Here is a 14,623-nt window from a genome sequence, read left to right as displayed (position 1 = left end):
TTTCTTTCAGCTCATGGAAAGGCCCCACTCCCCGCTGGTTTTGGCCATTGCTATCCACTTCTTTTGCGGTTGTGTTCTGGTTTCTCCTTTGACTCCACTGACACCCCTTCCATCTCATGGTCCCCTCCAAGCCAGTGCGACTCCAGCCTTGTCATTTGAGGGTGTTGGACAGAGCTGAAAAGAGTTAATTGGTGGTGCGGGGGTTGCAAGTTTCTTGTCTCTTGTCTGCCTGACTTTCCTCCTTTTTTTCTCCTTTGATTTCTCTATTACATCCTTCAGAAAGTGCACTGTCATGGATCCACCTTGGCACTGCAGGTCTCCTCCACAAGGCACCACTCTTGTTCATCTTCACCTTGCTGCTTGGTCACTTCAGCCACCAGTGCAAACGTTAGCTGCCAACTTTGTACCAGGAGCTCTCTCCCAGTCCTCCTCTCCACATTGCGATCCTGGCCGTGCCATATTGCTGTGGCTGACCTCCTGCTCTGGGCAGTGAGAGACCCTCATCTCCGTCATCCCTTGTTACCTGTCCAAGCAAACACCTTCCTGCCTTCCCTGGAGCTGCAGGGCAGTGCCCTGCGCACCACTGCACTACTGCCCCACTGCCCTGCAGTGCCACCTTGAAGTTCTCCTTCATCACTCAGAGCTTTATATGCTGGGGTTACTGCCCCTCATGGAAATTAATAGCCTTTCATTGTCCTCTCCTGAGCTGTATCCAACCTTTCTCTTCTGTTATCTTAGATTTGGGTTGTAATCTCATTAGGGCAAGGACCATCTTTTTTTTTTTTCTGTGTATATAAAGTGTGTAATACAAGGGAGTGGGTCCAAGGATAGAGCTCTTAAGTGCTATGGCAATATAAATAATTGCCCTTTCTTGCATAAAGTTATGACTATGTCCATCTGCTCTTCTGCTCCATATTTACATGCTGAATGCAGCTTTAGTGAATACAGTTAATTAGACTGTGCACCAACTAGCCTTCTGTATTTATTGACCACCTGAGTGCCCTCGGTGTTTGAAGACCACTTGAGCTTATAGTGAAGCCACATTAGCAGCTTGTTTTGATATTGATCACTGATGCAGCACAATGTTTCCATAACTTGAGCATTCATTAGCAAGGTCTCTTTCAGCTTCTGAAGCTTCTTGGTTACCTGGGACCTCAACTGGATTGGCCCATGGTTATGGTATGCCAATGGTGACAAAGTTTATCCTGCAGCAGCTGTCTTTTACAGCTTGCAGGTCTGGCCAAGATAAAGTCTAGTTATGAGATTTCCAGGTAAAAATCTCACTAAAAAAACAAGGGCATTCTATGCACATGCTGGATTCTCCCATTTCTCTTCTCTTTGGGATTGTTCCTGACCTTCAGCTTATCCACCCCTCCCCAAGCATGCAGAAACCAGCCTCATGGCCCGCAATGTGTTGCTTTCACTAGTTTCACACTAAGTGTCAGATACCATCGTGTTTATCGAACATGAGAACAGTTAATTTTTACAAAGACTGAAAAAAATAACTCTGGTACATGACAGGAGACAGTTTCACAGGAGCTTCTTCCTTCCTTTTTAATTGTACAGCTCTTTGAAAGCAAGAGTGTTGGTTTATAAAATGTTCAGTGGAAATCCTTAAGTTGACTGCTGTGTCAGGTCTAAATCCTCTGGCATGTAGCATCCTTAATGGAGTCATTGGAGTTTTCAGATGTTTGTAGGCAGAAAATACATGATTTAGCTCTGGACTTTACTGACACTGAATATCCCAAGCCACGCCACCTCTGAGAACTAATGCATCCATCTTCTTTTATTTTCTTCCCCTCCAGAAAACCTTCATGGGGTTCTCAAGTGTATGTGCATTTCCTCTTCTGGCTAACCTGTGTGAGAAGATTAAATAGTATGTATAAAATTTTCAGTCCTTAACCAGAAACAGAATATGGTACATTTGTTTCTTTCTAAGGAGAGAAGTCATCCTCAGCTTCACAAAGCTTCCTCTACTTTACTTCTGTTGGTTTCCTTCATAAAACCACTGTCCAGGTAGCATAGAGGGAGGTTACACAGAGTTTAGGTAAGTAAGAGTCCTTGGAGGCTATTGAAAAGTCCCTGTGCCTTTTCAATACTTAAAATATTTGCATAATTTTAGCAGGTTACAGGTATACAACACACTCAAAGATATGACACCTCCAAGAGGGAGCCATTTTTCTCCTGAGATTTCCTGATCCCAAGAGACTCCTCCATTCCATTTGTTCACCCAGTTGTGGTGCCAGTGGCTCAGCACAGGAAGGCCACCGGCACCTTTATAACTCCATGAGGAAGATGAATTAAGTGGCAGCTGCAAAGTGTAGGAGAATCTCAATGTATTTAAGAAAGCCGGGTGGATGGCGGACAGGAAAACCAACTTACAGCAGTGCTAACTTTGAGTCGGTTTCTGAGAAAGGCTGTGGACATCAGCTGGGCTGTTACTCCTAAGGCATATTTGTCAATGTACTCCAATGAGTTGGAGGAGGAGTCAAGCAAATCTAAGAATAAATTAGTATTATCAGCGGTATATTTTGACTGATTTGTCTGCCAAGACTAACTTGCCCACCTATTTCTTCTCATATAATTGGAACTGCAAATATCAGGAGTTTATTGGGAATGGATTGATTAACACAAAACATCTTGTAAGTGCCTTTGAAATGTAAGTCAGGACAAATAATCTGAGTTTGAGCCCTGTGAGTTCAGACAGTAGAAGCAGGAATCAAATTGTATATCATATGTTGGATCAAATGTGTTCAACTCTTCTGATCTCTCTCTCTCGTGCACTCTCTCTCCTTTTTTTTTTTCTTTCTTCTTTCTGTAGCTACAAAAACCATGTTTGGCAGTTGGACTTTTTTAACTGGTCTGGATCTGTGCCAGTTCCTTGCGACTGAACCTTACTGCAGAGAAGAAGTAGCCCAAAGCAGCACATGGAAATTATTGATTACAGAGAGAATAAGGGTTACAAGCCCCACCAGGAGTGCATGTCACCTGTCTCTTCTGTATTTTTTTTTACCACCCTGATGCTCATGCAGTCTGAGGAATCCACCCTCATTGCACCGATTTGCTCTCTGAGCCAGGTTCAACATCTCTTATGAGTTCAAGAGGTTGGAAAAACTCAGAAAGAAAACTTTCCAAGGAAAGGCTGATTAACATGTCATTCAAAGAGTGCTGCCTGCTGGGCCAAATATGAAAGGCTGCTCAATGTAGGTGAGCTAAGCTGTGTCCCATAGCCAAAGAGGGGTGTCATGCTTAGGCAGCACCATGTGAAAGCTAGCACACGTCCAAGCTAAAAAGGAAGGGGCACAGAGCTGACACCATCGTTTTAACAGCTGCTTCAGGTACTGATAAGACCTACAGGGTTACTGGAAACAAAAGTCACAATGGAAAAAAAAGATGTAGTATGAAAAGGTTAATGTAATAAGCACTGTGGGGGACCACTGACGGCTCAGGTCTCCATTGCTCAAATCAAGGTAAAATACTTTTCTCAAATATGTTTGAGCATGGCCAGAAGTTCATGGGATTGGATACAGAAATTGCAAGATGAGATTCTGATCCTCACTTAAAGCATAAGGCCACCTGTGAATTCAGTGTCTATGGTCATTCTTCATATTAAATCCACTTTTACCCTATAAAATAAGCTTCTTTTTTTTTTTTTTTTTGGTGTAGCTGCAGCTTGGTATGCAAACTGCAAGTCTTCTAGACTGAACACAACAGGAGAGAGATGGTGTGAAGACTTGAGGGATGAATAAGAGAAAGGGTATTTGCCATTTGTTTTTAACAAAAAAAGGCGCTTAGTCTCCATCAGCATAAGGCCCCATTCTGCAGCTCTTTCCCAGGTAGAAGGACTTCTGCCAGGCTGAGAGTAGTATTTATTTCCAAAAATGATAGTTACTTTTACCACAGATTTGATGTCCTAGTTTGTTTTAGAGACTGAAGTTTCAACACTGCATCCATACACGAGTCCACCAGCCTCACCTCCAGAGCTCAGTCAGCAGATACTGAAAGAAGTCAGAATTTGCTCCTTTGGACAGAATCACTTTGCTGAAGTACAAGCACGGAGCTAAAATTGAATATGGAGCTGCGAACAACATGCCAGCTATTATCTATTCTGTACGCTTTACCGTGTTTTTTTCTTTCCGAATAGGTTCCCTTCCATATGTTAACACTGTGTTTGTTGTTTTTGTTTTTTACAGTGTCATAAGAAATAAACTACCTTTTGAAGATTTTGATGGAGATAAATTTAGTACTTTCCCGGTAAGGAAAGCCTTTCCTTTGGTACAGTAATCCCTTGATAATGAGAATATCTATGGGATTCCTCCTACTTTCTGCAAAGCCTTATTCATTCATGTGAAAATAGGTATAGGAGTGGAGTGAATGGAGGGTTTTTTTGTCATAAAAGGTGGTGTTTTTTCCGGATGAAAAACCAATCATTCATTTATGCCACTGGGGGAGATGCACACATAAATCTGTGCTCCCTGCAGAAGCAAATTGCTCTGCTGCTGAGTGGTCTGTTTACTGAATTAATAACAGGTGAAGTAAAGTCATATAAAAAAAAACCAAATTGAATTGCTAGCTTGTCTTATTTCTGCACCAAAGTGTGCAAGGTGTCATTTATTAAAGCTTAGTAAAGGGACTCTGGAATACAACACATTTACTGGGTTTTATTCCTACACCTTGAGTTAGATTCTCATTTTAGATATTTTAAATTAAAAGTGCAAGAGTAACAATGAACATCCTATCTGTGTGCTTCTGCTGGCTTTCAGACGTTGAGGGGCTATCACTGGCGAGGCAGAGACTGCAACGACAAAAACACCACCGTGTACCCTGGCAGACGGTAAAGCTTTCAATTATTTTAAAGGCTTCCTAATAATTGTGGCTTCTTGAAGAACAAACTCCATATTTGATTTTTGCCATACTCTAAGAGAGCACGTCACTGCTCATTGCTTGATTTCACTGTGATGGAGACGAGAGGGGATGCTCGAGACCAGGGATGGGGCGCATTAGCGTGAGGGGTGGTTCACAGGTTTCTTCCCTTTCTCTGAAGTGTCTGCAGCAGAAATTGGTCAGACGGACGAAAGGTGGGGAGGGAAACCAAGCCGCTGAGGCTTACAAGCCTTATGCCACCTGAGCTAATGCAGGCTGTGCCTATAGGGAGCAGCAGGGCGGGAGGGCAAAACAGCGGTGCTCGTGGCTGGCTGCTGAGGTCCAGCGTCCAATCCTCATGTTGCGTTGGTGGAAACGTAGAGCTAAATATGTGCCCTTCTAAATGAATATTTTCTGGGTGAATACTTCCCAGCTGCCTGAGCTGGGAAGTGCAACTTCCATGCACACCTGAAATGGAGAGCACAGCCAGTTGTAACAGCATGGCCTTGAACAAGGCCCCCTGCTCTTGCTATTTTACCATGTGCTCAAAATATTCTTTCAAAAATAGAGCTCTCCTCTACCATAGGTTTGTTAAGAAGTTGTTGACCAGGACTGTTTTTAAAGCCAAGGCATTAACCGGCTTGTGACTAGATTAGCTGAGTTTAAGGGCATGGGCTTGGAAGAATTACGTGCCGTCAGCCTGGGCAGCACACCTGCATTAGCAGAAATGGGCTTACAGAGTCCGTGTGTAGTGCCGGACTGAATAGATGGAGTCCCCCTCTAAAAAAGACCTGAGCTAATTACACTGTGTTATGGGCCAGAGCAAATCCTCATTGCACGGCACTGAATTTGGAGTGAGGGGCTTGGTGGATTTCAATGAACACTTAAAAGCAAGGAAAAGGGCAGGGGAAAAGGGTCTGTCTTCTGCAAAAATCATTCCCATTCACTTCACCTAAATGAATATGCAGACTAAAAGGGTAAGTTTCATTCAGCACCTTCCAGTATTAACTTTAAATTAATATTGCATTTTGCTAGGAAGAATTGCCTCTCCTGGATTCAAAGGGGGAAAGACCACCCTTCTGTGCAGAAAGGAATTGCTGATTATTTTATATTCTTAGTGAAAAATGGCACAAAGGATCTGATTTCCTCAAAATCCCCCTTTGCTTTATTTTCTGTAACACTGTATATCCTTTTGTAACTCTGTTTTAGTCCTGATAATTGGGATGTGAAAAGTGACTCTAACTGCAATGGCATATGGGTAAGTAAATGAAGTTACATTACTTCCTTCCTCCTTGCTGCTTCTCTTTTTTCTTCCTTTTGAATTAATCTTCAAATGTTTCTTTTTTATTTATTCTGGTTTATTAACTGATTTGGATTACTCCTATTTATTTACTGCCTTTGATATTCCAAGTAATAAACCTGTATTTATTAAAAAATAAGGAAACATAGGGGAAGCAGTTATGAGCGAAAGTTGTTTATTGATGCTTATGATTATTTAAATTACAGCTATTATAATTAATTTAAATGTACATACACTTATTAAAATAATGTAATGGAAAGCATAATTATTATGATGCAGTGCTTCCTGCAGGCAGACATTCAAGAAGAACTGAATTCTCAGCCTCTGTCTTGCACTGCCATTTTTCAGGCACTAGATAGGTACTATCATCTGCCCCTTCTCTCCTCCAACAGGGCGTGGATCCAAAAGACGGAATCCCCTACGAGGAGAAATTCTGCAAAGGTAAATCTTTACAGTCAATACAAGAAACAATGTGTCTTTTGTATTCATTTCATTTCATGAATATTTTAATATTTTCACAGTCATTGCCAACGCAGGGGAAAGACAACAGGCTTTACAACTTCATGAGAAAGGCAAAATGGCAAAATCCTTTTCTTTTTTTTTTAACTTTATGATGGGCAAAGATGAAATGTGAAAAGCACAGGCTGCTGGTAATTTCCTGTTAGAAGCCAGTTCAGTTATTAAGTTGAAATACACAGATCAGGAACAGCAGCAAATGGAGGCCTCACCTCTGCATCTTCTGCGGTACCTGAAGCCTAGCCCAGCATATACACATCTGCACAAATAACACCCCTACTAAACAGCCGTGACTACAGTTGCTGCTCACCTTGCCTTGTATTTAAATCAGCATCCTGGGGATGAACCATTGCCTGGCAAGACTTTTCAACATTTTTAGATGAAAGGCAGTCTACAAATGCTAAGTAACATATTAATTATAAACCAGCCAGATTGTTCCAGCAGAAATACTCATATAAGTAGTACATCCACCACCCAGTTCTAAGGAACTTTGAGCAATTTCCTGAGTAATTCGATTTCCCTAAATGTTTAAGTACTTTTTAATGCATATTCTATGTGTAGCAAAAATAAATGTTGGCTGCACAGCAGAGCCTCTGCTGAAATAACACATCCATCCTTGAATACAACCAGGATATTTTCTGATTAGCAAGACCTCTCCCTGTTTTTCATGCCTAATACCCAGTTGTTTCTCTAGGGTTGCTGGCACATGCCTGTTAGTCAGTTTTTGCTGGAGATGGAGCGAAAATCCCATTGCAGGGTCTGAACATTTCAGCCACGTGAAGGGTGGTGTAGCCAGTCACCCCGTGACTCCATCAGCTGCCATTGCTGTTGCTCTGCAAGGGTTGCTCTCCATCCTCTGTTTCGGTTTGCTCTTTCTACTCCTGTGACTAATAAAATGCGTTAATTAGGTGCAGACTCGCAAGGGGTCGTGCTGTTGGGAGACTCGGCCGGCGCTCACTTCCACATCCCTCCTGAGTGGATGACTGTCACGCAGATGTCAGCGGTGAGGAATCGTGTTCGGGTTGCCAAAACCGCTCTCCTGCGGGTTGCCGCTTGCCTTCTCCCCTGTGCCGCAGGTTGCCAAAGGGAAACAAGTGCAAAATGCCTCATAGCACTGGAATTTATAGTCATGGTCTCACGTGTGTCAGTGCCCTCCCGTGGCTGCTCTTCTGAAGATAAAAAGGCATAGCCCTGTGCTACAGCCACTCCTCCGACATCTGTGCAATTGGGTCAGGGAAGAGTTTGGCTTCGGTGGCCCAGTGCTGTGCCAGAGACACAACCAGGACATCTGGCTTTCCACACACATGTCTGCGGCTCAGGGAGACCCGTGCTGTCTGTGGGATCAGTCCTGCCGTTAGCAAGCTTGTTGGTACGGCTCCTTGCTGTGCTAGTGTTTCAGAAATTACCCTGCTGACAGTCCGGGAGCTTCTGTTTTAGGCATCTGGCTTTGAAATGACATGTCCTGGATTGTTTTCTGTCATCTGTGGCACATGTGAAATAGGTCTAGTAACTCCAGGCTTGTTGAAGAAATACATCTGCAGGTGTTCGAGGGTCATCCAAGGGTTTATAATGGACTTGTCCTAAAGGGAAGAGTTTCTGTAGTGACCGTAAAATATCACTACCACACTGATGTCTACCTTTGGGCAGTATCCCAGCATTTCCCATTTTCAGACAACAACAAAATGCCCCTGACTGTGAATTATGCTGAGCCTCAGCTGCTGCAGTTCACTGGCATGGAATGAAATAATTGAGGGGAAAAGATCATTCCAGCAAATTGCAATTGGGGGGTGGAGATAAACGCGCAGGTATGCTCCTGTCCTTCGCTGTTGTTTCCTATCCCGAGCTGGTGTCACTCCCTAGCCAGGGAGGACTGTGCGTTGTCCTTCTCTGCACAAGTGTCTGTTGCACGGGGGTGAGCAGATAGATCGTCATTGCTCACCTTCCCTGGTGAAAACCTGCTACTCTTCCACTGGCCTCTGTAGAAAGGTATGGACATCTTCTGGAGAACAATACTTATTCCAAAATGTCAGTAGTTACAGTGCTGTTGGAGGTCTGAGAGTTTTGTGTATTTTCCTACTTTTGCTCCCAGAGCTGACCTGATTTAAATGTTGCAGATTAGCGGTTGTTTTTCTTTGTTAAACGTTTATGAGCAACGATTAGACGAATGACACTGATGATAGAGCTGATGATGAGCATAATAAATTAGCACTAATGATAATTGAGATTATCTTGTCTAATAAAGATGGTAATAATACTGATGGTGATGATGATTCTGGCAGTAACGCTGGTAGCAGAGCCCTGTATGCAAGAACAGTTTTAGACTATGTCAGCATTTTATTATCACTGTAATGAAGGTTTAGAAAGCATTTATCTTGCTTGAAGCTTGCTGGTCCACTAGCTGGATGGGTCGAGGGCTGGTAACGGCATGCAGAGACAGAAGCTTCAAGGTCGGGAGTTGGGGTGCAGATTATAAAGTGAGTTTTGATGGCACCTTTTTACTGTCTGATGGGTGTAGAGCAACTTGCACAGGAAGGGAACTGGTGCTCTCTGTGTAAGGCCCAATAAATATATGCTTTCAGTGTTCAACTCCATCTGGCCAGCGTGTGGGGAAGATCAAGGACTGGTTGGAAAGGGAGAAGTGGGCTGCTTTCCTTTGCAGAAAGGGTGACTCCAGGTCAGAGCTAGTGCCCTGAACAGGGGCAAGGAGGGCAAAGAGAGATGTGTTCACTCTCCGGCCTTTCGTAGTCATTCCACTCACAGTACATAAAATAAAAGAAGTTAAAACATCACTGGAACTGAGAAACTAAATACAATATATGAGCAAGTAAAAAAGAAGCCTGGACTTCACACGCAGACCCAGAGCCGCTGCAAGCCAGTCCCGGGAGAGACGTCTCTCGTGCACCAGTACAAGGCACCAGGGCTGGCATCTGTTCCGAGCCCAGTAAAAAAGGGATGCATTAAGGTATTGCTTAAAATACCACTTACTGGAGCTAGCAGAAGAAGGTAAAAGAGGATAGTATAGATAGCCTTATGACTCTTCAGATGCTGGGCACCCCAAGGTGGGCAGCATCAGACAAACCTCTGATAGGGGGATGGCACGGTATGTTGGTAATGTAGAGGAACTTGGAGAAGTCGGTTATAGCTACTCAGGACAGAGCAGGGCTGGGTTGCAGGAAATGCAGCCCTCCTACAGCTAGCTGAGCTCTGTGGTAGTGCACTGCACAGCCGCCCAGGTGTCTGGGGTACGTGAGATTCAGGATAGGAAAGAACAGGTTCTTTTCTAGGACTATTTGCAAGCTTTTCTACCGACCTGGCAAAAATACAGTAGTTGAATATTAATGCAGAGATAGAGGGAGTTAGTTCAGTCATATAAAAAAACTAGTATCTGTGTTTAAACTAAAGCAACAGTAAAAAGTTATTTAATTTGCAGCTCACCTTAAGTAAGAAAGTTGTCACCTGAGCACAAAAGTGCTAGCAAAAAAATTTCTGAGGTAATTCAGACTTTGTCACTGCCTCTTCCTCTTGCTTGTTCTCACGCTTTCTGCGTGTAGAATGGTAACAGCAGCAGTTTAGCTGCCTCAGGGTTGTGAAGGTGCAATACTGTTGTCTCTTGATGCATAGTATTAAGTACCAGTGGCAAATATCCTTCATCTGTAGGTTTAATTAACAAATTAACTGGCTTCAATCCTTTTTCAGTGCAAGGTCTTCCTCGAGGAGAATGTCTAAGCCCATCCAGGGATGGTTTTGTGACCAAAAAGGGTGCGGAGAGTCTATGTCCTAATCTCACAGAAAACATCCTTAACCTGGGACCACAGCAAGAATTTGAAGTTAGGGCTCTGAGAGGGGAAGATAAGGCATTAGCCTCGTGTACCTGCTGTTCCCCCGTGCTGTCAAACTCGAGACACTTCACTTTGATTCTGCCAAAATTTCTTTGATAAGACACATACGAAAATTACTTTATCAAATGGTTTTCTCTACAGTCAATACTAGAGTCAGTTCAAAGCTTTAATTTCCACTTCAATGGAATCTCAACCCTCTATGTGGAATTCCAAATAGGACTTCCTCCCCCCACCCCCCCATCCAGGATTTTTATCACGTGTACAAGGAAAAAGTTGCGTGCCTGCTAATTCAGATTGATTAAGTGTATTATTTTATTACTTTAATGTTTTTCTATATTTTTACATATCTATTTTATATACTTTATACATTTCATATTTTCCTTATTTATATTTATCTTATACATGTTCACATATACAAGTGTAAAGTAAAATTTACACTTGGTAGCAATGCTGTGGGCCCTTCTGTTAATCAGCACCACATCAGTGGCAGCTGTTAATTCCTGTTTTAAAGCTAATTAGGTGGGGAAATAAGTTTTCAGGAGAGATGCTGAGAATTTAGTTAAGAGGCTCTGCAGAATGGTTGCTTTTCCTGATTATGCTGCACATAGTCTACCATGCCAAGGAGCAGTAACGATGAGTGAGGGAAGAAAGAGAATGTGAATGAGAAATTTCCTCACTGAAGCAGGCTCAGGATGTCGTTTGGGTAACCGGATGATTAGCACAGGGGTGACCAGATGGATATTTGGGCTGAACAGCTTTGGAATTCATATGCCTGCACCATTGTCTCGAAGACCATTGTTGGGAAGCTGTTATGTACTGGATTTTGGATTTCCCAGTCTATTCGGGAACTTACTGCCCTCTTAGCATTGGCCTCTCACAGGTTAATAACCCCCCCGCTCTGATCCAGTGCAGGGGGACATGCTCCTGCCATACGTCCCATGTCAAGGAATGCATCAAGTTGCATCATTCACTTGTCCCTTGTCAAGTCACCTAGTGCCTTCCTGGTCTTTCTGTTGTCTTAAACCTAAGTGACCAAATGCAGAGACCTGAATCACGTTCCTGCATTCGTCAAGGAGGCTGGTTGGGGGGGGGAACTTGCAAACATCTGATGTAGCACCAGCCTGCCCGCACTGATGTAGCTTCAGGCACTCCCAGCCCATTTTGTCTGTCGCCGAGCTTGAGACATGCACTATATCAGAGCGGGGACTCATGTTTTCCAGTGCTATTTCCAAAGCCTTTACCTCAGAGGCAGTCACAAATACAGTTATCATCCTTCTTAGAGTATGTTCTTTCCACAAAGCGTACAGAGACACTACTTGGTGTGGAAAACGTCCATCACAAGGTGGACACATCTTTGAAAGCTATAGCTCAGTCATGTTATTTCTCCAGTTAAAAAGCCCTCAAAAAAAACCAAAAAACCCACCCCACCCTATGTAGCACTAGGGGAAGTCGCAGGTACCTTGATTTTGAAGTTTTTGACCAACCTGGAACTACTGAGTCCCAATGTCTACCCTACAGGGATCTAGCTGAGGTGCAGCAACACAGAGAAAATGATGTTGGGACCATCACTGAGGATACCTGCCGGCATGTTCCTGCAGAGGCAGCTGAGCATGTGGCTCTGTCCTTAACCTGCCATCACTCCAGTAAATCCCCAAACACCCAGAGTACAACTACGGGAAGAGAATTTTACAGCTGTAAGAAGGGGATGAGTCAACTTTATTTTGGCTTTCTGCTTGTCAATAGGTTTTGGGTTTGCCAGGCTTTTCTTCTTTTAAAAGGTTCAGCAAGAATTGAGCTGAATATTCATTCCTTTCACCTAAAAATTCGGACACTAAATATGAAGTGTAATGCGGTAGACATGCACTTTATGGGGTATAGCAAAGCAGAATAAATACTGGGTTTTTTTTTGAGGTGGATGGTTTTTGCAGAAAGCTAATGTTGAAAACACTGGTGTGTCTGGTGATGGATATTGTGCTCCTGCTGCTCTGTCCATCTGCTTACAATTGACTTCCAAATAGCTACTAAATGCAGCATTTTTCTGTTATATGTCTGGGATAGAAGCTTACTTTTAAATCTCATTTTAGAGACAATTTTATCTGGAGATAAAAGCACTGTATATATAAATGTGCTGGAAATTATACCCTTTCTAAGAAGATGTGTTTTAAAACTCTTGGATCTCTATTTCATGCTGAATAAAGAGAAAATAAATCCCACGTCTATCTGTAATCCAGTAAATATCTATTTGCCCACAAACTCAAGGGGTTCTCAGGTTTCATTAAAGTAACTGTTTCATACTATGTATTTCCTATTAAAAGAATTCAGCATCTCTTTAAATGTGGGTTCAGGATGTCCTGAACACTTATCCCACTGACTTCTTTTTTTGCACCACTACAGAAAACAGGAGTTTGATCTGTGAAAATCTTATTAAAAACATCCTCTAGCTTCCCTCTAAATCCAGTGAATTGCAGGCAAGTTTCTCCCAGCTAGTATTGTGATGACTTAGATGCTGCATTTGGGGGGAAATAAGGTAATCATTTTTCTAATTTCAAATCTATGTCCCTTGCAGCTTTACAGAGTAGAAATGCCATACATGCTTTTTAAAAAGATAGGCTGTGCTTTCCTCAAGAGCTCTAAGGCTTGCTTATTTGTATACTTAGAATAAGAAAGTTGCCTGTGTTACTTAATGCTATCACAAGGATTTGAACAGCGTGAAAGTCAGTATTCCCCTTCAAATTAAGGGATACTTCAGTGCTTTCAGGATTTCTGGGACTGGCATTTCTAAAGACTCATATAGGTTTCCAATGCCCTTTTGTGTTCTGATTTTGAAAATCTCTTGCTATAGCAACCCTGAACCTCCTTCCGCTTAAGCGCGGCTTGGCATGTGTGCATTAGCATCAGCCATGGCTTTGGCCACCCTGTGTTTCAAGGTAGGACACATCTAGGAGGTGAGGACGTTCCTTCGAAATGAGACCCATCTAGAGCATTTGAGGCTAAAATACAGCATTTGAAGCTAGGTTGGAATAACTTTCTAATCATTCTCTGCTAAAATCTGGCACATAGTCTGAAGCATGGTTTCTCAGCCAGAATATTCTAGAGAATGGTATTTAAACAAGGCTGTGCTCAGAAGAGTTTTAAGCTAAAAGTCAACATAGATCCACCTCTAGAGTGGGGCACATTTGCATCTGAGACTAAGCGAAACGCAGTCTGTTAGACCATGCTTTCCAAACTACATTGCTGCAGAGTTCAAGGTCTAGCATTCTTCTGAAATTTTCATTAACTACTCATCTTCACCCTTTGGTCCTGAAATATCTTCAAAAGTCCGGCTTTAAGTGCTTTGCTGGAACAGTGTCAATGCTAAACGTATATACAGTTTTCAAATGCAACTATAATTCTGGGCTCAAATGTTCCTTTCCAAACCAATTTGCAACTCAATTAGGTTCTAGTAATTCGTATTTAAACTAAGTTTGCAGGGGAAAAAAAAAAACAGTTAAAAATTATTGGGACTTGGCCAATGAAAATATTGTTTTGGAGTGCCAATGGGAAATAATGAGAGAAGTGGTCATAGAAGGATTTGTTTTAAAAATATTCAATCATTTTTGGGCTCTTTTTGTACTCTTATATGCTGTGATTTATAAGAGATCATATCTATAGTTTGTTCCATGCTAAGTGACTATTTCAATATTTCTGTCACCTTTAATGCAAAGCTACGAGGAGGCAAATATTGCAAATGGCCAAGCCATGCTGTGCCCCTCCACTTCTGCTCATAGCTGTGCTCTTGGATTAAGTGCTTGTTTGCACACAAAACTATCAGATTTGAAGCAGGCTGATTTGGAAGTTCCCTCCAGTCTTAAAAACATATTAATTTTTTTATATATGTATATGTATATACAGATACACACCAGGACACATATATGTATGTGAGAGAGAGAGAGAACCAACTGAAAGATAATTAAGCCAGACCCATTTTCACCTTGGTAACTAATGCAGATCTACTGTAAGTAGGTCAAATATGCTGTTACATGCTTTAAACTGGCATCTGCTGTGCATTAGGCTGCTCGGAGCTTGGCTTCAGGATTTTCCCCCCCGCCCCCAACCCTCCTTTTCT

General features: G+C 42.5%; 1 protein-coding gene across 1 annotated transcript in view; it reads left to right on the top strand.

Annotated features, from left to right (window-relative positions):
* The window catches only part of AOAH (acyloxyacyl hydrolase (neutrophil)), an 84,457-nt gene that overhangs the window by 34,497 nt on the left and 35,337 nt on the right, over positions 1–14,623 (top strand). Inside the window, exons 7-12 of the mRNA XM_009332407.1 lie at positions 1,806–1,876; positions 4,194–4,254; positions 4,764–4,834; positions 6,073–6,121; positions 6,556–6,604; positions 7,588–7,682. Coding sequence (XP_009330682.1) covers positions 1,806–1,876; positions 4,194–4,254; positions 4,764–4,834; positions 6,073–6,121; positions 6,556–6,604; positions 7,588–7,682 — 396 coding nt within the window. The remainder of the gene's footprint in view (positions 1–1,805; positions 1,877–4,193; positions 4,255–4,763; positions 4,835–6,072; positions 6,122–6,555; positions 6,605–7,587; positions 7,683–14,623) is intronic.

Source organism: Pygoscelis adeliae, unplaced genomic scaffold (assembly GCF_000699105.1).
Source record: "Pygoscelis adeliae isolate BGI_AS28 unplaced genomic scaffold, ASM69910v1 Scaffold58, whole genome shotgun sequence".
Taxonomy (NCBI): domain Eukaryota; kingdom Metazoa; phylum Chordata; class Aves; order Sphenisciformes; family Spheniscidae; genus Pygoscelis; species Pygoscelis adeliae.
This window is presented reverse-complemented; position numbering and strand designations above follow the sequence as displayed.